This window comes from Tupaia chinensis, unplaced genomic scaffold (genome assembly GCF_000334495.1).
Source record: "Tupaia chinensis unplaced genomic scaffold, TupChi_1.0 Scaffold000101_1, whole genome shotgun sequence".
NCBI lineage: Eukaryota > Metazoa > Chordata > Mammalia > Scandentia > Tupaiidae > Tupaia > Tupaia belangeri.
The window spans coordinates 4,944,631-4,971,420 of record NW_006159565.1 but is presented as its reverse complement, the minus strand read 5'-3'; the positions used below and the strand labels follow the sequence as shown (position 1 = coordinate 4,971,420).

Below are 26,790 nucleotides of genomic sequence, written 5' to 3'. Positions count from 1 at the left end.
AAAATGTCAAACATGAACAGAACACGGCTATAGATTTAAAGTCCAAATACCAGCAGAGAAATGTAAAACAGGCTTGCAAGGTTGAGAAAAGTGGAAATTTTGAAACAGCATTTGCCTTTTTCATAACCTTTAACACCTACTGTGTATCACACTTTTTTTTTCCTTCTCATCTGAAAAGTCGCAAAAAATAAAAATAATAAGAATGATCAAAAATAGGATTGGAAGTGGAGAAGGATTTAACATCATATTCCCAAATTATCTTATGAAAAAAAAGTGCAAAGTTCCAGAGTTTCACCACCATGACTGTCAATGTAGCTACCCTTAATGGAGACTTTATAAAAACCCCTGCTATGGTGACAAGCAGATACTGGAGTGGCCATGGAAGAGATGAGGCTTAAATCCTCCCACTTATCACTGCATTACTTTCTGTGCTAACAGGCACTGTGCATACTAATGATGTTTCAGGTAGCTAACTGTGGATGTATTTTATCCTGAAATAGAGTAGATTTTGGTCTTCCTTCTTTGGCAAATGTCTTGAGGAAACTTGCATCATGTCATGAAAAGTCAAATGATTTGGGCCTCAAAGGCTGCAGCCCTACCTCTTAGGGTAGATTCTACACCTGACTATTCTGATACATGGGTGAATTCTTTGTTCCGTTTCCTATTAAAAAAAAAAAATAAAAAAAAATAAATCTCTTGTGACCAGTAGATAGCATAATGGATATGTCAAGGACTCACACATGGCTGATCGTGGTTTGAGTCCCAGATCCAGAAGCTTGAAACTCATGCCAGGTGCATGTGCATGTGTGCCCAAAATCCCAAGAGAAGAGGAGAAGGGGACCAAGGCATGGTCATTTCCCTGGGGAGTGATTTCTTGCTTTCTGTTTGCCTCTCTTGTGAGAGAATGCACTCTAGAGCAAAAATCTCCCCTGCCCCCCAAAAAATCTCTCAAAGAAAACACAGTAGAAGTACCTCAAAATAATGACATTATCATTATAATCAGGAGAAGAGAGAAGGAAAGGCTGAATCAGAAGCCCTCATTATATAGTGTATTCTGTAGCTGGAAAGAATTTCTCTGGGACCACAACCCCCTACTATCTAGCACAATCTCTGATCTCATGAGAAATAGTCTTTTTAACCCCAGAGCAGGCGGCGTTGCCCGAAGGGTACAAGGAGAATGTTACCTTACATAATGCTGACCCAGTTCTCTGAGGCAGTTGTTAGATGCAGAACTCAGCAGCTAACCCAGGCTTTTAGAAGTATGTCCAATGAAAGAGCAACCGGGTGTGCCATTTTCATGTGAGGGCAGTCCAGCTTAGGATTCTGCTAAGACACTCAGTTAAACCTCATCTATGAGAGCCTCACCAATCAATATTAGATGGAGATTCTAATCCTCTGGGAATGTTTCATCTCAACAGACCTCAAAAACAAACCTCGGATTCAATAGTCTCTGAATCATCTTCTCTCAGGCATAAAGTTAGACAGTTATGTCAAAGCACAAAATTACAATCTGAACCTCAAACCTGGTGTGGCTAACCCTTCATAAATGAAAGATATTTTCTACCAAAGCAGCACAAAATGGAAACATTAGGACTCTTGGATTTGGGAATCGGAAAAATAGAGGCCATTACTGACATGCTTTCACAGGAAGTGTGCCAGAAACGTTGACCATCACAATCTAGCACTTGAGACATGCAAAAAAAAAATTTGATGGGAAATTACTAGTTTTGAAGTTTCTGAAAGCTGTCTTTGTTAAGCAATAAAGCTAAAAGAAGTATTTTTTCATTTAATATTGGGTAATCAGAAAAGTCATGACGTATTTAGAAAAACAGAAAAAGATACCATGACTTTTCCAACAATCCAATGTATCATTTTTATACTGATTTTAACAAAAACGGAAAGACAAAGTAGAAACCTTTGAATATTAAATGGAATTCTGATATTTGCTGAATCAAAATGGAAAAACTCCCCAAAATAAAAACAATCATTTTAAATATAGACATAACCTGTGAATGTCAAAACACACAGCTTGAACATCTAATATCCCCCTTTCTTACTCTTCAAAATCATCCTGCAAGTCACTAACCAGCTCCATTGGTCTTACCTTAAGCCAAGCACACTAAAAGAAGAAAACAAGTTTTACCTATTCAAGCCATAATAGTAAAACTAAGACACCTTTTTAAAGTCCTTACTTTCAAAATATTCTGAGTTTCATTCCACTTATTTGTCCACTCCTTGGTCAATTCTTGAACCTAAAAAGTAAAATATACATATGTGATTACTACATAAAAAATTACTATGATTTTTCACCCAGAAAATTTCCAAATTCTTATATCTTATGGAAGGATATATTACATATATAAATAATGGAAGGATATACTAATAAATTTCTCTTATTTCTTTTCTTTTATTTTTTTTTAGTTTTTACTATAGGGCATGTACACTTGCCAGAGAGAGACAAAGAAGAACCAAAACAGGGAAAGCGGGAAATCAACTCCCCCAGGTGGGATGGCCACACTGCAATCCCCATATATAATTAATGGAAGGATATATTAATAAATTTCTCTTATTTCTTTTCTTTTCTTTTTTTTAGTTTTTACTATAGGGCATGTACACTTGCCAGAGAGAGACAAAGAAGAACCAAAACAGGGAAAGCGGGAAATCAACTCCCCCAGGTGGGATGGCCACACTGCAATCCCTTCTTCATTCTCCTCTCAGGATTTTGGGGACACACATACATGATTTTCAAGCTACCAGGTCCAAGACTCAAACCATGGAGTGAGCTATATGGGCTCTAGTGCCTTAACCTCCACACCGCCTGCTGGACCAGTATGTATTTTTAAATTATTGGGTTGTCAGAAGAGTCATAACGTATTTTTCTGTTTTTCTATGCAAGTGCATCATGACTTTTCCAACAGCCCAACAGATAGCAATCTCTACTCCTGATAGAACCATCACCAAATATAAATCAAGCAAGCTGACCTCATCCCACAACCTACAAAGGAAAGGACACACGGAACTCTGTCAAGCTGCCTAGAATTTTATATCTGTCTTTTTCAAGGTTATACTTAAACAGAAGCTGCCTTCCTAGATTATTAACCAATGCAAGCTCAAGAATGACAACATCCCATTAAAGGAGTTAATTTTTCCTGCCTATATTTCAGGTCCTAAGAAATAGTGATTTACTTTTCTTTCTAATTAGATGTAGTGATTAAAATACAAAACTGGATGCTGCAGTTTTCTTTTAGTAGATAATTTGTTTTTGTAGCTAATTAATAGGGTTTGTAAATCTCATTCTATCTTTAAAAAAGAAAGGAGTAGTTCTTAAATTGATTCTTTTAGTAAAAGCAAAAATCTTTTGATAAAAATCTGCTTCTTTCCAGGCTGCTATAACTTAAAAGGAGAAAAGTACCCAGCCATTGAACGTGGCACAATTGGAAAGTGCTTTTCAAAGTTAATAGAAATATTCTGCTAGTTCTATGAAACTTTTGAAAAGATCCTAGTGATTAATTCATTAAGAAGCGAAAAGAGGATCCAGACAGTGGCACGGCAATAAAGCCCAATACCCTGCATGGCTGACCCCATGGAAAGGTTCTGGGTTTATATCCAGAGACCTCCCTGAGAACACCAGGTATTTGCTTGCACATCACCCAGGGCTATCAGAAGCTGGGTGGACTGCAGCTTTGAGACCCAGGGGTGAGTGATATCTCTCGGTCTCTGTCTCACTCATGGAAGAAATACATTTTTAAAAAGAAGAAGAAAGAAATACTTGAACTGAGAGGTAGACAAAAAAAGTCATTTAAAATGTGTTTTATAGAAAGAATACACCTAGAGCTAACAAAGGAACACTGGCAGGGAAGAACTCATCTTTTCAAAGCCTTTTCCTTTCTGTTTCTTTCTTACTCCTGTCATCTCTCACTCCCAACAGCATGCACCATTCCATCCCCACCAATAAGTTACCCTATGTAATCTGGCCAAAATAAATGCACAGAAAGCATTTCTTTGAAGTCTCACTGCTAAGAGGAGGGTACCTTCCACATACTATTAAGAAATGGTCATTGGAAAGAACATTTGTATCAGCAACCTTAATGAGAGACAACATTTAGGGCCAGCCCATAGCCTCATGGTTAGGGGAGCTCAATCCTACATGGCCAACTGTGGTTCGAATGCTGGCCCCTAATGAGATTTATAGCCAGGCAGATGGCAAATAATTAAAAAGGATAAGCAAAAGCTAGATAAAAATTAAGCAAATTTTATTAACAAGAGATAAGCAGTCATTTATGTCACAGCATGTGTAATGCATTCAAATGAAAACATTTATTGGTTTCTACTAACTTGGTAGCAATTCCTGAAAACTACAACTGAGAAACAATTTAAGATTATATCCGGGCATTTGCTAGCACTCAAAGTACACTTGAAAAATATGCTGTGTGTATGTGTGTTTATGCATGCTCAACATCCCAACAGGATGGAGAAATGGAGAGGGGATTGTGGCATGACCATGCCCCATTGGGGATACTTTCTCCTTCTCTCAGGTGGGTGAGTTCATGTGACCTCTGACAATTAATAAAAAAAAAAATGCATTTGTTATACACAAGAAATGGAGATTCTGGAACAATGGTTTATTCACAAGAAATGCCAAAACATAACTTGCCCATCTATACTCTATCATTCAGTGGCCATTCATTTTACTCCTCAATTTACCTCAAATAAGACTGTGGGAGTTCAAAGTTATTAGTTTTGTTTATTTGTTTAGGTTTTTGCTATAGGGTGCATGTGCTCACTGGAGAGAGACAAAGAAGAAAAGTGAGAAATCACCCTGGGGGAATGGCCATGCTGTAATCCTTTCTCCTCCATTCCCCTCCTGGGATTCCGGGCATACACACACATGGCCCCAGCATGATTTTTCAAGTTGCCAAGTCCTGGCCTTGAACTGTGGTCAGCTACATGGGAGTCCAGTTGCTTAGCCACTATGTCACCTGCTGGACCCAGTTATCAGTTTTTTAAATGTCTCTCCTTTTAATATAATAGCTACTATTGTCAACATTTATCATCTTGGTAAAAATAAATAAATAAATAAATGGAACTTAACCAGTCTAACTTCATTTTCTACTTGTTTTTAATGGTTTAATAAGACTGCCCTGATTTATCTAAAAATGTCAACTGGTTTAAAAGAAGCTAAGCATCCACCTAGAGTATATAGACTCAGACACTCCAGTCCTTCATTTCATCACAACCCTAAAGACCCTTGAAAGCAACAGAAGTCACATAGCTTTGGGGGATATTTGTATTTAAAAAGCTTTCGGAGGGGGAATATGCTTAGAACTTCGCTCCCTACAGATGGTGAAAAAGACTAGTATATTAAATTTACTAATTTCTACTAACCAGTTATCAGATTCTCACTGGCAATTTATCTGAGAATACAAAGCATTCAGCAATAAATGATCCCATATTTTACCATCAGATATGTTCTTGCTTGAAGAAATGTGAGCCAACGAATCTCTTTAAAATTCAAATAATTCCAGATTTAAGAAATTAGAAGTATGTTTTGGGTTTATTATTTAAATCAAATAATCTTCATCTAAAACCCAATAGAAATGCAAACATGTGATACCGCCTCTAACAGTGTGATTAGGTGATGAGATTTATAGCCATGCAGATGGCAAATAATTAAAAAGGGTCAGAAAAAGCTAGACAAAAATTTAGCAAATGTTATGAACAAGAGATAGGCAGTCATTTATGTCACAGCATGTGTAATGCATTCAAATTAAAATATTTATTGGTTTCTATTAGCTGGCTAGCTAGTCCTGAAAACTACAACTGAGAAACAATTTAAGACTGTATCCAGGCATTTTCTTGCACTCAAAATTAGAGTCTGAAGCACTAAAACATAAAATGTCATTAAGAAAAATAGAAATTAAAAAACTAGTGTTTTTACTGATGCTATTATCAGCATATTCATCAATGCAATTAAGCTTCTAACCACCACACAATGTGTATCTTCCATACTGTGAAAGATATTCTTTTTTGTGTTTTGGACAGGGTCTCACTGTGTCGGGAGCCTTCTGCCTCAGCCTCCCCAGCAGCTGGGATCACAGGTGTCACCACTGAGCCCAGCTTTAGGCTGTAAGTTTTTAGAAGAGCTTTTGCCAACAGAATCCAAGTTTTTTCTTCATTCTTTTTTCCTCCTGGTTTTAACCATCCAGAACCACAAACAAAATGCACTCCAAAAATTATTTTTAATGTCTGTTTCTCTTTTCACAGAGATTTTTTTAAAGACAGTATAGAACTAAGAGAGCCATGAAAATGAATTTCAAAAGGCCCCAGCACTGGCTTTAGCCCAGGACAATGTGAGAGCTTCTCTTTTAGGGTCACTTACTACCATCATCTCCATAACTCATCTACCCAGAGTATCCAGAGATCCCCCATGTGTTGCACTTCCCGCTGAAAACGAAGTGAAGGGATGACAAGAAGTTAAATGGCAGTCATCATTAAGCTATAGGGACCACTGTCCGCCCTCAACAGAGGCCTGGACATGGCCGCCCTCAACAGAGGACTCCTGTCTGCTCCCAGTTTTCACAGGAGGGCCTGGATGTGAATATCACTGCAGTTAACCACCATTTGTCTGACAAAATCATTTATGAAATAGCAGTGGACGGGATGCAAAACATAAAAAGCCAACTAAAAAAAAGTAATTATGATGGGGGTTACTAAGTGTCATAAAGTAAGAAAATGACTGTGAAATGGCACATACCAAAAAGCATCACTTGAAATGGTAGTGAAAGTTACAATTAAAACAAAATCACAGTATCACTTACTCTTGCTTCATTCTGCTGCAGTTTTTCCTCCATACTTAAAGCTGTGGGAGAGTCTAAGAGAGCAATCTATGATTTAAACCACAAAAGAGACCAGTTGTTAATAAATAGCAATGATCCAAAGTAAAAACTCTTCCATGACTATAATAAATTCTCAAACATTCCAACAGAAAGTAGTAGTTAGATGTAAAAAGTGCCAATAATCACCAAGTCTTTAATCCATAGGATACGTATCTCACACTATTCAGAATTGTGGGGTCCTGGTAAACCTACACTTAAAATGCAAATTAGTAAAGTAAAGATGTGACATACCGACATTTTATTGTGCTAAAATCAAACACAACCTAAACCCCTAGATCTTAAGGAGTCTCTGTTTTGGGCATACACAAAGTACAATATTCAAAAGATTAAGCTGCATCAGTCTTGTCATCCACAGGCTTCTGAGATTCATTCAGGCTGACGCATGCAAATGAACCTGAGTTTAAATTGCTGGATAATGTTCCGTGCATAGCATGGCTACGCCTCAGTCTGTTCATCCATTTCTTTATCCATACTGCTGACGTGTAGTGATTGCCATGAGAATGATAAACACCAAAATCAGAACAGGGAGAGAAAGACTGGAAAGGAAAATGGAAGCAGACTGGGCTGCAACTGAACTCCGAACAGCTCAGTCACTGACCTGACTGGCAGAGATTGGTGCCCCGAACTATGTCTGCCTTTCTCGCTGCCTCAGGTGTCATTAAAAAGGAAAAAGAATCTCCCTCCTAAGCCCACCTACAGGCAAAAACTATTTCCCAATTTGTTGTGTACACTTACAGTTATTCTGGTCATATGAAAGCATGTTTTTGTTGTGTCTTTAAACATAAATTGCATAAAAACACTATTCTAAATATTGCCTTTTATACTCCACAGTATATGAAGGGTCTTTAAAAAATTAATGGAAAATATGTATTACTAAAACAATATATTTAAAAGTTCATTATAAATGAATTTCAAAATGTTTGCACCAAAATAAACTCATATTTTAATTTCATTTTTGAACTTTTTAAAGTCCCCTTGAGTCTGAAGAAAAACTCAGTAAAAATAAAACTATTTAACTTTTTTTAAAAATTTTCAGCTCCACTCTACACTATTCACTGTATGGATATTCTAGCATGTGACAGTACTCACTCATTCATGTAAATGTAATTTTCTCTAGTCTTTCATTTTACCAACAATGCTACAATGACTATCCTCACACAAACTGCTGACACTACACATGGCTAGATCAATAAAACACATTTCCAGAAAGAGAACTTGTGTCATCTGTATGTATATTTTTGTTGTTGCTTAATTACCAAGTTGTCCTGTGCAGAAGCTGTAGCTTTCTTTTCATTACTATTTACTTTCTCATTTCTATTCAAATGAAAGTATCCACAAGGCAGTCTCTGTAGGCTCGGTTAAACATTCAGACCAACAAGACTGTGGTGTGCCACACCTGGCCTTTCTGTAGGCAACAGAAGACAGAGCTGGCTGGCAGGGAGCACAGGGGTTAGTCCTGGGGGGTGAAGTCCTAAGTTCATCTATGTATTAGGACACTGGGAAAGTCATGATGTATTTTTCCATGTTTTTCTATGCAAAAAGGTATCATAATCTTCCCTAGCACCCAACAGTAGTCCTCACAAATGTCCAGGAGCTTTTATTGTCTTTAGTCCTCTTCAGTAGCTACTCACATGTAAGTGGTACCTGTGAAACCCACCTTGGTGTAGAAGTCCATGCCCACATGACCCAGCATCTCTGTAACATCTTATAGGTTCCCCAGATGGGACATCCAGTTACATACATCACTGCCTTCAGAGAAACTCAAAGCTATGGCTTAATCAGCCGGCACTTACAGTTTCTACAAGGGGACTTCAAAAAGTTCAAGGAAAATGGAATTCAAGTATGGGTTTACTTGGGTGCAAAAGATCTTTTGAAAGCCATGCAAAGTTTTCTCGTAATACATACTTTCTATGAACTTAAGTTCCCCCTCATATATACTCCATCCTGATCTAGATGTAGTTCACCAGTAGGGGCCATTTTCATCATCAGAAATGTTGCCTTATTATATAGCTGGCATCCGACTTTTATCTGGTTTCCAGAAAATGAAGCCGGAAAGGTAAATCAAGGTTAAATCCATTCTCCAGGAAGGAAAAGGAGATTGGTGATATACTGCTACAATGTATCACTCCATATAGCATGTCATCTTACACATAGATGGTGCTTAAATAGTTTTCATTGAAGAAATGAAAGGATCAGACATTAGTATGTACTGTATGGAAATGGTTGACAATTTTCAAAACAACCAGTGAGCTCCTTACGCATGGCTAATTTTGCAGAAACCCTTGCAGGGTTTTTATCTATAATCAAAGTTGCAACATCCTACCACATCATAAACTCAGTAATAATCACTGATTGAATATACGCATGAAGATTTATTATGGCTACCCAGCTTTTAGAAATTATTTTTGAAGTACATGTAAAGAAAGATCTGCCTAAGTCCTTTTAAAAGAGATGATTGGTAAAATGTAAACCAGTTTCAATTAAAGTATCCTCTGCTAAGGTATCTGTTTAGAAAAAAAAAAATTCAAGGTAAATAATATTCAGGTTAAGCTCACATATTGTTAAGCCAGAGTAATACTTCCTCAGAAGTGTAGCAATACCACTGTATACAAGCACCTCTTGCATCCCACCCTGCCAATGTACTGTACAATAGGGCTTTTTGATCTCTGCCTACCAAAGAGGTAAAAAGAACATCCCATTTCTCAACCTACACACAGTAAAAGACACAAATCTTAGCTTGATGTAGTATTTGTATGTGTGCACGTTCATTTCATTATTCTTAAAATTTGCATTTATTGAGTTTCAAATGACATTGGGCATGTTTTCATGTTTTTAGAAAGCCACTTTAAATTTTTTTCTATGAATTATACTTATGTTCTTTGTTCACTTTTCTGTTAGGTGTGATCTTTTTCTTTTTTTTTTTTAATAGAAGTTCTTTCCATAATAAGAAACGTAATCTTTTGTTGCATGAGTTGCAACCTTTCTCCTGATTTGTATTAATTAAAGCAAATTTTCAGTGTATTACTATAAATATGCTATGTCCTTATTTATTTTTGTCTATGTAAGCTCTCACAGAATGAGAGTTAAGTTTTCTGTGACAAATGTGAGTGGTTCTTACTCCTGCTACTTCCAACAGTTTCGTTGGTTTTTCCCTTTATAAAAGTTGATGCCACGTTTGATTTTAATTGTAAACACACTCTTTGTTGTGATACAGTGTTCTTTTTTTTTTTAAGCTCACATAATACTGCTCTGGACCTTTTTCTTTCCTCTTGAATAACCTATGAAGCTTTTGCCTATTTTGACAAATATCACATATTAGGTCGTTAGAAAAGTCATGATGTATTTCTCTATGTTTTTCTATGCAAAAATACATCATGACATTTTTGATAATTCAATAAGTTTTACTTTGTGACTCTGAGATATGTCAATTTTATAAATTTATATATAATGATACTTGTATAATTTAAACTTTATCTTTGACTCCAGCCAGGAATATGAATTCATTCTACTTCCATTTTTACTTCCCCACTGCATTCTTTGCTTCCTAATTTTTGTTGCTTATTTTGTTTTTATATTGCTTAATTTTCTTCTCGTCTCTAGATACATTCAAGAGAAATGAGAGGTCAACTATTTTTCTTTTCCAAATTAAAAGCAACAATATCTGAAATATCTGAAAATACATTCAATATAAGAAAACACTTGGAAAAATATCCAAATGCTCAACCTCATTAATCATTTGATAAGGCAAACTAAAATCATTGATATTGGTATACACCCATCAGAATGGTTACAATAAAAAGCTAACAATACCAAATGTTGACAAGAATCTATATCATATGAAATTTTCAAAATCACTTTTAAAAATTATCTGGCAGTGTCTATCAAAACAGAAACTTCTGGCCCACCAACTCTACTGTTAGGCATAAATCTAACAGAATTATATATGTTCACTAAAAGATATGTAGATACAAGCCCATAACAGCACTAATATCTCTTAAAAAAAAAAAAAAAAGTCCCCAAATACCCATTAAAAATAGAACGGACATGGGACCAGCAGGTGGCATGGTGATTAAGGTACTGTATACTCCTACATGCCTGACCACTGATCAATACCACCAAAGACATTCTTCAAAGAGAAATCAGTACAAGTTTTAGTAATTTAAAGCTTTTCTATGTGTTAAGGCTCCTTCCAAGCTCAGTTAGTTTAAAAGGGAAGACCTGTCTTTCATTCGCTTTTTCTCTTAAACCAGTGTTAAGGGACTGACCACTGTTCAAGTCTTTAACCCGGTGGCTTGCCTTCTCACTCTCTTTCTCTATGTCTCTCTTTGGTCAAATTAAAATAAATAAATAAATAAAATTAAATAAGTAATTATTAAAAAAAAAAAACAGACAAAAGAATAGTGACAGACTTGTATGATGGAATAAAGCATAGCAACAAGAATAAATGGATCCAGGGAACCAGCAGTTAGTGTAATGGCTATGTCGCTGGACTCCCACATAGTCGACCACGGTTCGCGTCCCGGACCCGATGGCTTAAAACTCACGTTAGGCGCGTGTGCATGCATGTCCAAGATCCCGAGAGGAGAATGGAGGAGAAGGGATTGTGGTGTGACATCCCCCCTGGGGGGTGATATCTCGCTTTCTGTCTCTATGTCTCTCTCTGTCTGTTTGGCGAGCGCACGCGTCCTATAGTGAAAAAACCTCTCCAAAAAAAAAAAAGAAGTGTAGGCAGTTCCTGGAAGGGACCATCAAGGAGGATTTCTAGTACTGGTACTGTTCTGCTTCTTAGGGTGAGTGCAGGCTAGAGCCAGTCCAAACACTCAACTATACACGTATAACTCATAATTTTTCTGTACATATAAATATTTAATAAAAATTCATATATATGACTTCAAAAGGCTCATGAAAAATGGAAGTTTATTTGGATGAAAATAAAAATGCTGAAATCCTTGCAGTTTTTCATTTTTTTCCATAACATGCATTTTCCATGAAATTTTTGAAGACTGTGTGTGTTTTATATATATGTACACACACACATACACATACTATATGCATATCCATATTTCTGTATCTATGTAGATAAGAAGTAAATACATGTTGGAATCCTTTGCTTTATTAAAACTGTACTTCTAAAGTCTGATACACATGATTTTGCAATAGTGAGTACACATAGTTCTTAAAAAGTTGATTTTTATTTAGCTGTGCTTAAATAAATAACCCTAGAAATGAAACTTTGATTTGAGTAACATTCTCAATGAATTGTGGCAGAACTAGAATAGTCTATGAATAGAGCAATGTGCTCAGAAAAAAATCTAAACACAGATTTTTAATGGGCATTTAAGAACACCTGCTTATTTTACTAAGCATTACAAATTTAATTAATTTAAAATAGGCCCATATTGTCTCACAACAATTAAGAGCTTCATAGTGTGATAAATTATTTTAAATTAAATTCTCATTTTTATTGTAATATATTAAGTATACCAAAGATTTTTTTTCATCGATGTGTTCTAAAATAGACTTAATGTCTTTTCTATCCTCACCCCAAACACTATAGCAATGAAAATACCCCTTTAATTAAAGCAGTGGTCTTTGAACATGAAAGAAATAAGAAAAAAAAATCACAAAATACGAGACAATTATTTGACATAGCAATACCACTGAAGACATTCTTCAGAGAGAAAGTACAAGTTTTAGTAATTTAAAGCTTTTCTGTCTATGTGTTAAGGCTCCTTTCAAGCTCGGTAAGTTTAAAAAGGAAGACCTGTCTTTCATTTGCTCTTTCTGTTAAACCAATGTTAAGTACAAGAAGTTATATCTAGAATTTTCCAAATACTTTCCCACATACATAGAAGTCTGAGTGAGCAATAGGTGGCATATGCTCACTGGAGAGACAGAGAAACAGAACTCAAGACATCACCCTTCAAGGGGTGAGGCCATGTTGTAATCCCTTCTCCTCCATTCTCCTCTTGGGATTTTGGGTGCACACACACTCGCACATGGTGTGAGTTTCAAGCCTCTGGGTCTGGCACTTCAAACCGCAGTCAACAATATGGAGTCTAGCACCTTAATCACTATGCCACCAGCTGGCCCCCTATCAAATCATCTTAAAGTGCTTACTTTAGATAAGTAATATTTTAAAAACATTGAAATAAGATCCCAACAGCAAGATATATAAACACAAATGACTACTCTGGTTCATACAAGGGCCTGAGAACATCACCTACCACTGAACTATTCATAGCTACCACTTCCTCATAATAAAGGGGTATGTGTGTGGAGATACTTTTAAACACAGTGAACAATTCTTATTCCACTGTTGTTTACCATTTTGTGAGAAAGAACTGTCAAGTGTGTTTCAGGACACATGAAATTCAGTGAGGTGTTTGTCCTGTCGGTATTTTCATAGATCATTCCATTTAAGGGGTGTCAAGTGCTTCAAGTGCTACATATTCCAGCGTGGAAAGCTCTGTTCAAGAGACCTCTTTGCATTGAAAGAAAAGTACTTCATTTAATGACAGAATTTCAGACATCCATTCAGGGGTTAAGAAAACGAGTAAATGCATCTACTTTATTTCAAACTGCAGTCTAACATTTTAAAAGCTATCTTTGATTTTCCCTCAAGGTTTTCTTTACAACAGCATCTAACTTTGACTATTCATCAATGTACACTGCATAGGCTGTAAGGAAGTTAACTGTGAAAAACACAAAAGAATGAGGCTTCTTCACTAGAATTCTAACTGGGGACCCCAGTGAGGTCATTTGAACAACAAAGCAAGGCCTCAAAGACACACTTCAGCCAGCCTGGAGGTGTAACATACATGCGTCTCTGAGTCACCATACCCACCTCTATCATGGGCCATCTGAAGCAGAGATTCAGAAAGGTGTTCAAACAAGTCTTTTACTGTTAAACTACATTTTAAAGTCACAAAACACACGGGCAGAATTTTAAAACGTTACTCTAAGCATCTCAATTTCTTTCCACTATCTGTCACTAATCCTATCACATGCTAAATTTCCATCCATAATTGATAACTATTAGTTAATCATTTCGCATTTAGTAGATAAAATCTTATACCCGAAGACATAATGAATGCAAAGGCCAATGGGAGGCTGCTGTGAAGGCAAGACTGGCTAACTCATTCAAAGCTTTACTTAGCACTTATTTACTCAAATCAATGCCGTGAGTGAGATAATTGTCTCATTACAATCTAGAAATAGATGCCATTACTCAAAAAATATTATCCATAAATCTAAAAAAAAAAAAAGAACTCAACCTGATTTCCTTGAGCAAGCAGCATTTTCAGTCTGGCTATTTCAGCTCGCAGCTCACGGATGAGTTTGACATTGGCGTCCTCATTAATGGTAGGCTTGTTGATGATGTTTTTGGCTCTATTTGCATAGCGAAGAGTACTTAGGGTTTCTCCATAATTGACATCAGCAGGTGAAATGGCTGAGAAGAATGAATTCAAAAAATAATTTATCTAGCACTCCGTGTTTCATTTAACACAAAGTTGGTTTGTAATTTAAAAGTCAGATTAACCCCAGGTCATTGGAGAGACTAAATATTCATTGCTACAGTAATGAATATTAAAAATTACCCCCGATTTATAGGAAAGGGTGCTCACTCTACCAAATTAAATGGCATTCTGCTCTTCTCAAGTCTAGAATCAGCCACCTAACAAACTCTAAAATGAGATAAGAGATATGCGAGTACGGTTAGGGAGTTTTTTCCCACTGAAATATAAGAAGAGGATTTCAAAATTATTTAAACTTCTTGATATTAAGTTGGAATTGAAGTACTTTTTTAAAAGAATTATTTAATTTTATTTGTCATTATTATTATTTTTTAATGTGCTTCAAGGCACATGCGCTCACCAGAGATAGAGAGAAAAAGCAAGCTGCCAGGTCCAGGACTTGAACCATGATTGGCCCTCTAAGTCTAGTGCCTTAACCACCATACCACCTGTTGGCTTCGGGGAATTAAAATACTTTTAAAAGTCTGGCAAAACTTACTATCTGTAAAAATCCAGAGTATAATAATTTTTAATAAGAGTCAGTAGATCAGTTAATTCTTAGTTCACTATAGAGCACGAGCACTCACTAGAGAGACCCAGAGGGAGACAAGGAAAATGAGGAATCACACCCCAGGAATATGGGCCATGTAGCAATTTTTTCTTCATTCTCCTCTTAAGATTTTGGGCATCCATGCACACCCACCCAGCATAATTTTTCAAGCCAAAGAGTCAAGACTCACAACCGTGAAGTTGGCCCTGTGGAACCAGCTGCCTTAACCTTCACACCACCTGCTGATCCAATTATTTTCTTCTTAAAGCTTTGGTTAATCTCATCCCACGGCTGCCACCAAAATTAAGGGTTTAGGTGATTACAATTGCATCTGGAGCATATACTCCAGAGCAGATTCCTTGCCTCCATCATTCACAGATGGAATTGAGGTTGGGGAGGACAGAGAAAAGGAGAACAGGAAGAAGACAGAGGAAGAAGGGAGAGCAAGCAGAGTTAGGAGGGAAACAATTCTTGAGAGCTCCTCAACAACGATCTCTTCTTTCTACATTTTCTTCCCCTATTCTGCACTGTTCAAGGAATTGGTCAGAATATAGAAATAAAGTATACTACTATTACTATTTATCTTGTTATTTTTCTCTTCATTTTTAATTTTAAAGTCTACACTAAGCATTTCAAATAAACAAAACAAAGTTGGGTTATATTCACTATTATTTCCTTTGAGATTAAAAACAAATCATTATTTTTTAAGGTATAAAAGCTGGCACTCAGGTCAACAGGTAGCATGGTGATTAAGGCACTGGACTCCCACAAAGCCAATCATGGCTCAAGTTCCAGATCTGGTGGCTTAAAACTCATGCCAAGTACATGTGCATGTGTGCCCAAAACCCTCAGAAGAGAATGGAGAAGGAACTGAGGTATGGCCATCTTCCCTAGGGGTAATTTCTCACTTTTTCTTCCTCTGTCTCTCTCTGTGTCTCCGGCAAGCACACATACCCTTTAGCAAAAATCCCTCTTAAAAAAAAAAAAAAAAAAAAAAAAAAAAAACCCTCTTTAAAAAAAAAAAAAAAATCACCTGCTGGCACAGTGACTAAGGCTATGGAATCCTACATGGCCAACCACAGAGTCCTAGACCTAGCAGCTTGATCACACCAAGTGCATCTGTGTGTGCCCAAATCCCAAGAGGAAAATGAAATAAAAGAGACTGCAGTGTAGCCAGGGTAGTGATTTCTTACTTTCCCTCTTTCTGTCTCTCCCTGGTGAGCACACATGTCATATAGCAAAGGAAAACAAAAACAAAAACAAACACAAACTGGCATTTAACGCAACAAGATCCCACACAGCCTACCGTGCGGTTAGAGTACCAGATTGAGTGATAAAAGACATGCTGGGCGCATAAGCATGCATGCCCAAAATCCCAGGAGAAGAAGAGAGGAGAAGGGATTGAAGTGTGACCACTCTCCACAGGAGAGGAATGCTCTCTCACTTTTCTTCTCTCTTTCTCTGTCTTACCAGCAATCACATGTGCCCTCTAGCAAATTAAAACAATAAATAAATACATTTTTTTTAAAAGCTGCTATATCTTTTTTTTTTTTGGAGAGGTTTGTGCTATAGGGCATGTGTGCTCGCCAGACAGAAAGAGACAGAGAGATAGAAAGCAAGAAATCACCCTCCAGGGGGGATGGCCACGCCGCAATCCCTTCTCCTCCATTCTCCTCTCAGGATCTTGGGCACACATGCACACGTGCCCAGCATGAGTTTAAGCTGCCGGGTCCGGGACTCGAACCACGGTCAACTACGTGGAAGTCCAGCGACATAGCTATTACGCTAACTGCTGGTCCCAAAAGCTGCTATTTCTTAAAAAGATGCTTTAATCTTAAATACTGATAGTTAATTCACAGGAAACACTGTATGCTCAGGAAAATAACGTAAAAGTCTTACTAGCAATCATGATAGTTTTAGAGTTTCCTCCAAGGCTATCTTTTAACAACCAAGTCAAAACAGAATCCCTGTAAGGCACAAAAACTTGCTTCTTCTTTACAAGAGGGTTTGCTGCATCCTGAGATAAATCGGCTGTAGGAAGAAAAAAAAGGGGAGGGGGAAGAAAGGACAATTATTAAAGGTTTTTATTTTCCCCCCTCTAATTTCACTTCAAAAAACCTTGAGGATATTATTTAGATTTGTAGCCCAAGCATTAAACATAATTGCTTCTTGCTAACATGGAACCAGGAGGCAAAGAAAAGAGGCAGGAGATGAACGCAAACCTACCTAAGGCAGAAATGACATTTCCCAGGGTCACAAGGGATTTGTTGATGTTTCCCCCTTCTTTTAGTCTAACCCCAGTGGCTCCCGTGGCATCTGCTCGCTCACTTCCAGCAAGGTCAACCAAGTGGATCTTACTCACAGTTTCACACGGCATTTCTGAATCAAACTTTGCCTGTGGTAAAATATAAAATTGAAGAGCTACAAAGGACTCTGATGTTGTGTATAATACAAATTGTAATTATTTTCCACTTTTCACCGAGATCTCTCAGGGTAAATTTTTTTTTAAATTTTGTTGTTCTATTGGCCTCCTTGCTGACTATAACAACTTCTAAAATTAAATTGATACCATAAAAATCTACCATATATGAGTCTTAAACTTTCTGAAGAGTCATTCTTTTACTCAGATCACTCAGTCATTCTCAACAAAGTCCTACTGAATGGAAGTGAGGAGAATATTAAATTGGGTAGAGAGGATCTCTGAATTACAATAACAAAAATATAAGGAAGTGAATAACTGGCTTTATGCTCATATATTAGGTTGTCAGAAAAGTCATGACCTATTTCTTCTATGCAAAAATGTGTCATGACTTTTCCAATGACCCAACAGAATTTCCAGCATTCCAAGCACAAAGGCTCTCCAAATATATAAATGTTGACAATAATGTAAAAGATCATTTGACCATTATCTGCTATTAAAATAGCTTGTTTCACAAATTATAAAAGCATGTGAAATCTAGGCGCCAGCAGGTGGCATGGTGGTTAAGGGTGCTGTACTCCCACACAGCTGATAGCAGTTCAAGTCCCACAGCTGGCCGCTTGCTTTTGAACCCCCCACCACTCCATTCCTCTCTGGTCACATTAAAATAAATAAATAAAGTTAAATTAAATAAGTATTTTAAAAAAAAGTAAAATCTTAAAGACTATATCCTGTGCTTCTGAATTCTACCAAAATTTTATTTTCCCAAAGACATTAAACCTACATTTTACATGTTGAACCAAAATACAAAAACAAGTTACCATACTCTGATAGAAATGTAAATCTCTTAGAAACTGTATGAAGGGTCTTCAAAAATTTTATGGAATCCAGACAGGTGGCCATGTCAGTGGCAAAATGAACTGTAGTGCTGGAAGCCACATGGCCAACCATGAGTTCCCATCTCTGGGTCAGACTGAAACACACCAGGTTGGCACCAGCAGTTAGCATAATGGCTGTGTCACAGAACTCCCATGTAGTCAGTCGACCATGGATCAAGTCCCAGACCTGGTGCTTAAACTCATGCTGGACGCATGTGCGTGCATGCCCAAGATCCTGAGAGAAGAATGGGGGAGAAGGCATTGTGGCGTGGCTATCCCCCCTGGGGGGTGATTTCTCTCTTTCTATCTCTCCGTCTCTGTCTTTCTGGCGAGCGCATGCACCCTATAGCAAAAACCTCTCAAAAAAGAAAAAAAGAGAAGAAAAAAGAAAAAAGAAAACCACGCCAGGTACACGCACACATCCCAAAATTCTAGGGAGCAGGGCTGGGGAAAGGGTATCACAGAGTGATGAAACCCTGTCAAAGGCACTTCTCTTGCACATGCTTGTTTACGTGTGCACACACACTATTGTAAATAAAAGTAACTTTTTTAAAAACTTGATAGAAATGAACTTTTATTATGAAAAACTACACATAGTTTTCAAAAATTTGTGCACTAAAATCAACTTGTTTACCATAAGGATCAGTAGAGATATAGTGCTAAAATGTAATGTCATTATTTAAATTTCATTTTTTTCTATGAACTTTTTTAAGTCCTCTCTAGCTGATCATATATACCCCAATCCAGCATTAACCAGAAAGCAAGAAAAGGGGCTAGCAGGTGGCATGGTGATTAGGGCACTAGACTCCCACATGGCTGACCACAGGCCCAGAACTGGCAGCTTGAAAATCACTCCGGGCACAAGTAGTGCATGCCCAAAATCCCAGGAGGAGAATGAAGAAGGAATTGCAGTGTGGCCATCCCCCCGGAGTGAGAGATTTCTCATTTTTCCTCCCTCTGTCTTTGTCTCTCTGCAGCAAGTGCATAAACCCTGTGGCAAAAATCCTGGGGGGGAAAAAAAAAAAAACTTTAAAATTTTTTAAAAATAAATAAATAAAAAGCAAGAGACAAAATTATAAACTACAGTAAAGAATCTAATAAAAGATAAAGATGTGGAGAACTTCAGGACAGTTACTTTGACTGACCAGAGAGAACTTTCTAATTTCTTGCTCTGATTCCACTCATTAGTAAAAAGCCGTCTTTCTGTATCTGATGTGCTCGACTGTCAGCAAGGGTGGAAGCACCCCCATATTCCTAACAGATGCTTAAGCCATGAGAAGACTACACATTTTTGCACTCATCTATTCTACTGGCCTAAGGGTTAAAATATTTATCCTCAAAAATTTCCACATATATTCAAGAAGTAATCCAGTTTTTTTCTCCCCCCTCTCTTCCATGACCAAGAAGAACACAGAAACAGAGGCAGGCACCTCTAACAGAGTCTTCACACCACACCACTGCCCACCCTCAGCTTTGTCTGCCATGGGTCATAGACACACGCACACGGAGTGTTCAGGGAAGTCTCTGGATGCAAACCCAGAACCAACCCATATGAGTCTGACTCAGAGTGTTGCATTAACCGCTGTGCCACCATCAGGCCTCACTCTACTTCTTGATTATAATGAATTCTTGCATTTGTACTCATAAGTATTCATTGTCCTTTAATATAATTCTAATAATTATAATCAACATTGGAGGGTAAGCTCCATGGAGAGATAATGTACTATACTGAATTACTCACCTTGGCCTCCAGCTGGTCTGACTGGCAATCCATTATCTCCCACAGAGCTTGCAACAATGAAAACTTTTGTTTAATTAAGCACAGAACAAATTTTTTTGTGTCTAGAACAGGTTGGAAGCCTGCTAAATATTTCTTAAGGGTATACATCAGGACATTTCAAATTACTGTGATTGTAACCACAGAGAAACTCAGCACACAGCATGTGTTCAACTCTAATTAACAAGAAAATGACAGTCAGTCACCTTTGCCTGATGCCGCGCCTGGCCCAACAATGATCGGTCCTCAGCTGCTGATAATCAACAGGAAAAGACTTCAGGGATGAAGCCAGCTGGCCCCACAGCTGCCCTTACCTGAGTAAACTTTATGGTGAAGATAGCATGAGACCTGCTACTGACATCATTCATTCCAGTGGCTGCTGTGGTACGGTTGATATTCCCTGCATCCATGAGTTCTTCCACGTCACCATAGTTCTGTACCAAATGTTTGGATAAATCTGGTAAAAAAGAATAGAGGAAGGTGTGAAGAAATCCCCTAATACATAGTAAACAGAATAAAAATCTTTCCTCTATGAAATAATACATACCTCTACAAACCTGCTGCCCTAAAAAGGTCTTACTTGTTTCTGCAGTATGGTGGTATACAACAGACTCAAGAGCTGGGCTGCTAGGATCCCAGCTCTACTGCTTACTACCCACAGACTAAAACAATTAACAGAGAAGAAGGTCAGCCTCAATAGGCCTCATTACTCACCTGAGAATGTGTACTTACCAGTTAAGGTACATACGATAAACATTAGCTATCACTGTAAACCTTGCTAGTAGCATTCACTATAGCACATAGAAACAATGCCTTCATGCAAACCCAAAAGCATTGTCTAAATACTTTGAATTAAAAACATTTTCTGTTCAATCTGTTGTATTGTTTCAAAGTTAAAGGCTACCAAAAGTATACTGTGTAAAGAGTCCCCTCCATCCATAACCTATAACACCCGCCTTCTCCTTCTGAGAGCAACCAAACACCATCAGTTTCTCCACACTCTTCTTAAAATAACTCATACATACACAGTCAACTTTCTCACTTTTCTTAGAAATTATAACATAGCACAAACATTATTTTGTATCTTTCTATGAAATAATTTACTAAAGAATATTCCGTATCAGTTAAGGTGATTTCTCACTCATTTTTATTTTTTTTGAGAGGTTTTCACTATAGGGCGCGTGCGCTTGCCAGACAGACAGAGAGAGACATAGAGACAGAAAGCGAGAAATCACCCCCCAGAGGGAATGGCCACGCCACAATCCCTTCTCCTCCATTCTCCCCTCGGGATCTTGGGCACGCACTCACGCACACATGCCCTGCGTGAGTTTTAAGCCACCGGGTCCGGGACACAAACCGCGGTCGACTACATGGGAGTCCAGCGACATAGCCATTACACTAACTGCTGGTTCCCCCTCACTCATTTTTAAAGCTGCAAAGCATTCAACTGTATGCAAGAACAGTACCAATTTAACCAATCTCCTACTAAAACTGAAGAGGTTGTTTACATTTTGTTTCCAATTACCAGTAATGCTACTACAGATAATCTTGTACATAGGTCTTTTCAAAAGTTTGTGAATGCCTTCTACAGAAGAAATTCTAGAGATGGAACTGTTAGATCAAAGGACACTTGAGATTTTGATAGCTATTACAAAACTGTACTCCATGCAGTACAATTTACACCCAGCAGTATCAATGTATAAGGTGAAAGTCTTCTAACAACCTACCCAACACTGTCTTAATGGGCTTATTTACATCTGCCAAAGCTGGGTGATAAATCTTATTTCAAAGTATTTTTATTTTATATTTCTCTCATTCTGAGTGAGGCTGAGCATTTTTCTATTTGAAAATCATCTTTCTCCATTTAAAAATGATCAGTATTTACATTTCTGTGAAGTTATTAATACTATTTATTTTCTACTTTGTTGAATGTGTTCTTATTGACTTATAAGAGCTTTTTCTATATTAAGAAAATTAGCTTTCCATATAAAATGTAAATTAAAAATAATTCCCTCATTTTATAATAAAGTTTTTAACTTTCCTGTGTTTCTATCAAGTATAAAGGGGGTTTTTTTATTTTAAATTTAGTATCTTTTATGGTTTCTGAGTTGTAAGTCAAATCTTCAAAAGCCTCCCCTCCTCGATGTTTCTGGAAAAAATTAACTTATCGATCCTTGTAGTCATTTATTATTTCATTTTTTACATGTCAATCTTTGATCCATTTACCACTCATCCTGGGGTATTCTGAGGTTCAATATAACTTTACTTTTTTTTTCTCCTAGACATGTTAGTAATCCATAATTCCTTATGTTTGAATAACATACTTATTAGAAACTAAATCCCCTTAAGCACTAGATCAGACTCTAGATGCTTCACCTTGTTTGATTATTCTGTCTCTTCATACACTAGTTTTATACATTTAAACATTTGACAGACAAAGAGAAAACATGAAGACACACAGGCTAAGAACTATTAATAATAATAGCTATCCCAGATACCACAAAACTACAAACTGAACTTTGTTTTGGACACAGAAAGCAAAAGTTCAAGAGGAAATTTAATAAAAATCAGTAGGTACAACTGATTTTTCCAGGTAAAAAGATGTCAAAAAAAGAAGCCTCTTTAAACCCTAACCAGTTCTGTCTTGCCTCCAATGAGATACGCACAAAGGATGCCATCCACACAACAGTCCATCTCTGTGTGTGATTCCTGTAGGTCCACCATTACTTAGTTACTTATGCAGAAAAAGTGACATTAGCTTCATCACAAGAAATAGTCTTACTTTTTTTAATTTCCAGAGGGTGCCTGTTCTAGCCACCTCAATAAGCCCACTCAGAGTGCTCTCCTCCATTTCTCTATCCCATCAGGAACTGGGGCACACACATGCACCCAGCATGCCTCCTAAGTCACCATGGCTGGAATTCAGATAGCGGTCAGTCACGTAGGATCTGGCTTCCTCTGCACAGCACTAAACCACTGTCCTATGGGGCCAGATCCAATGATACCCTTAAATCCAATATATTTTTTAAATAATTAGCAAGGGCCCATCCTTTACCCATCATAATGTGTGGCATTCCCCACAGCTAAATGTACTACACAATGTGTCACAACAAAGTTGCTGAGAATCACACATAGTAAATCCTGTAAACACTCTTCTTCACAGGCAAGAGGTCCTAGAATGCCTTTATTGTCACATATTACATTTAAATCAGCAAAGATATACTGCTAAAACGCAACACCATTTAAAGGTATTGTTAAAGTCAGGTTCTAGGCTTGCTTATCTTGCTTGAGAACATCAGAAAACAAATTTCTAGAAATTTCTTAAAACTAGAGGAAATCTACTGGCAAACCTCACAAAATCAATGAAAACCTAGCAAAGTATGAATTCTTTAAATAAACACTGTGTAGTGACAACTCATGCCATTTTTACTATAATAAAATTACAGAAATAAATCTTTTAAACCACACCATTATGCTTTCTTAGAAAGTACTATGTAGGAAAGTACAGTATAAGAAACTGTAACTAGAGAAAAAAGACAACTGAGAGAAAATATTTGTAAATTATTCTTCAGAAAAGGGATACTTAAAAAAAAAAAAGGGAATAATCCAATTTAAAAATGGGCAAATGAACTAAATAGATAACTCTCCAAGGAAGACTCACAACTGACCAAGAGTCATATGAACAAATGTTCAAAATCTCTTATCATAAGGGAAATGCAAATTAAAACTACAATGAAATATCATTTAACTCCAGTTATAATAGCTAGGATCCAACAAATAAAGACAGTTGTTGCCAAGGCTGTGGTGAAAAGGGAACTCTTTTACACCATTGGTGTGAATGTAAATTAGTCCAACTTCTATGGAAAACAATATGGAGGTTTCTCCAAAACTTTCAACTTCTATACGAACCAGTAATTCCACTTCTTAATAGCTACCCAAAGGATAAGAAAGCAAAATTGTTAAGGCATCTGCACATCTATGTTTACTGCACCATTATTTATAATTCCTGAAACATGGAACCAATGTCAGGGTCCAAAAACTGATGATTGGCACATATAAACAGTGGAATATAACATAGCTATAAAACACAATGAGATCCTATTGTTCGAATCAAAATGAATGAATACAGAAGATTTACTGTTGAGAGACTTTGAAAGCTACACATTTTATATCCTCACCCAATTTTTACTGAGTGTCTGTATTTTATGGTAGAGGTTAAGAGATATGAAGAAGTGATGCTGGATAAGACAGGCATGGATGACAGTGATGGTAATGGGGAAAAGTGGTTGGTGGAGAGTGGTTGGTAGATAGTGGGAGAGAGGAAAAAAATATTTAGACAGTCATGTTTGCTCAAAAGTGTTAGTTTCATGAATGCTTTAACAAATTATGAAGGTTCAAGTGCAAATAATGTTTGAAGACTATAAATGATAAACTTATGTTTATAAGAGAAAAACAAAAACTTTGTTTTCGTATTGTCTAGAGATAGCTCACTCTAGTATATTATCTTTTAACTTATTTGTTATCAAAAGAGCACTTGGCCTAAAAGAGAGGACTAATGTGCAAAATGTTCACTCCCTTTTGTGAAATGGTAGTTTATCATTAGTTTATATCTGTAAGTTATTATTACACATATTATCTATGTATCTGCTACCTACAACTTCAGACGTTAAAGCTTGTATCTGTGAATTTGCAACTGAAATTTATTTTGCCAGTGTTTTCTGAAGGAGCTAATAAAGTTCACAAGTTCCCAAAAAGAATAGAGATGTAAAATATTCTCTCTTACCCTCAACATAAGGTCCTTCTTTCGGATGCTCACGGACTCTTAAATTGAAGGTTTTCGATGACTTTCGCCTAAGCAGATCTCTCACACGTTCATTATAAATTTCTAAGTAGCTAAAAATTTTAAATAGAACTGAATTCAGAAAAATTATTTCAGACATTAATAACAACAGCAATATTCATAACAACATCATCACAGACTATGAGAGGTAGCAATGCATCAGTGTTATGCTTAGTACTTAGTAGAGTATTTCATTGAGTCCCTCTAATAACCCAAATGTAGATACTGCTATTTTCCTGTTTTAAAGGTTAGGCAAGGGAGGGTTAAATAACTCATCCACGGCCAAACAGTCATCAAGCAGCTGGGAGTACCACATTACTATGTCTGTCTTCAAAACTACTGAAGAGACTAGCTCCTCACACAGCTTTTCTTTTACAAAAGAAAAAAGCCCCTCAACATCCAGTTTTACTTATATATTAGATTTATGGTGACCCTACCAACATAAAGAATAATACACACCTTACTCAGCGGAAAGAATGAGGCAAGTAACTGGGTATACACTTAACGTCAAAAGCTCACTCCATTTGAGATAAACAATTTCTGTTACAGTTACTGACCAAGCTGTGTTATTTCTCCCAGCCTCCCAAATCCTTAACCAAACTGCACCCAAGACGGTCTTAGTGAAAACTTAGTGTTTTAAGTTTATTCCCAACTACCAGAGGTACAGGCAGAGAAAAAGGACAGATTCTTTTTTTGGAACACTAAAAGCTTTATCCATTCCTGTACCTACAAGCAAGCCCAGCAGCACTGGCTCATAACCAAGTTTATGCTTAGTTACTCAGGTCAGGAGCTCTACCTGACTTCAGTCCTAAAAGATGCTTCATCCCATCTGGTGGTTTCATTTATCCGACTGAAGAGTCCTTCACAGATCCGAGGTATCAAGCCAGAATCACCCTGACAATGGAAAGAAGGAATGTCATTGCTGTCACTTGAAACAAGAGCAACTGATGACTGACTCCAAACACACCATTCACCCACTCCAGGTCCACTTCTTACTCTTCAAAATGCTTTCTACATGCTGGGATCATGGTAATGCATGGCTATCAATTGTTAATTAAATCATACTTTCCAAACATAAGGAGACTTATTCTCTGTCTTTCAAACATTTGTTATTCTACAGTCTAAACCTGTAAAATAAATGTTAAAAGTATCTTGTCAAATAACCAAAAAATGTGAATATATACCAGGTAGAAAGGACACCGAGAAAGCCTGAGTAAGCCTTCAAAATAGTTAATATTTTTAAACTGAAGTGATTGGACACATTAAACATATATACCTCCCTCCTTTGATACAATCATCCCTACACTGGCCTTCCTAGACAGGAAGGTTTTTTGTTTTTTTGTTTTTTTACATTTTTGCCAAAGGGCATGTGTACTCACTTAAGAGGGAAAGTAAAAAATAACCCCTTAGAGGATAGAGCCACACCACAATCCCTTCTCCTCCATTCTCCTCTCAGGATTTGGGGCATGCACACACATGTGGCCAGTATGATTTTCAAACCACCAGATCTAGGACTCAAACAATGGTAGGCCATGAGGGAATCCAGCACCTCAACCACCATGCCACCTGCTGGACCCACAGTTAGATTTTAATGCATCATATTACTTCTCCAGCGTTGGCATAATACTCAATAATATTCATTTTTCACTCAGCACTAGCAAGCTGATAAATCTCAAAATGATACTAAAGATCAAGCAAAATGTCCCTGCTAGAAACCAAAACTTCAGAGCTTCAGTGTTTTTTCTCAAGTCTGTTCCCACTTTCACCCAACTCCACACCCTGAAAACATCCTACTTGAAGATTGTTTTTTCCTTTGTACTATGAAATCAGAACCAATTCTTTTTTTTCTTTTCTTTTTTTTTTTTTTTTTTTTTTTCTATCGGGGGTTGGGGGTTCACAGAGGGCACGAGAGG

At 37.1% G+C, this 26,790-nt stretch overlaps 1 protein-coding gene across 1 annotated transcript in view; it reads right to left on the bottom strand.

The window, feature by feature from the left end:
• Positions 1 to 26,790, bottom strand: part of KIF16B (kinesin family member 16B) — a gene marked incomplete at its 5' end in the record, with an annotated part of 299,847 nt that overhangs the window by 260,164 nt on the left and 12,893 nt on the right. Inside the window, 8 exon segments of the mRNA XM_027770001.1 lie at positions 2,193 to 2,252; positions 6,819 to 6,884; positions 14,174 to 14,349; positions 16,863 to 16,994; positions 17,190 to 17,358; positions 20,352 to 20,494; positions 24,821 to 24,930; positions 25,674 to 25,771. Coding sequence (XP_027625802.1) covers positions 2,193 to 2,252; positions 6,819 to 6,884; positions 14,174 to 14,349; positions 16,863 to 16,994; positions 17,190 to 17,358; positions 20,352 to 20,494; positions 24,821 to 24,930; positions 25,674 to 25,771 — 954 coding nt within the window.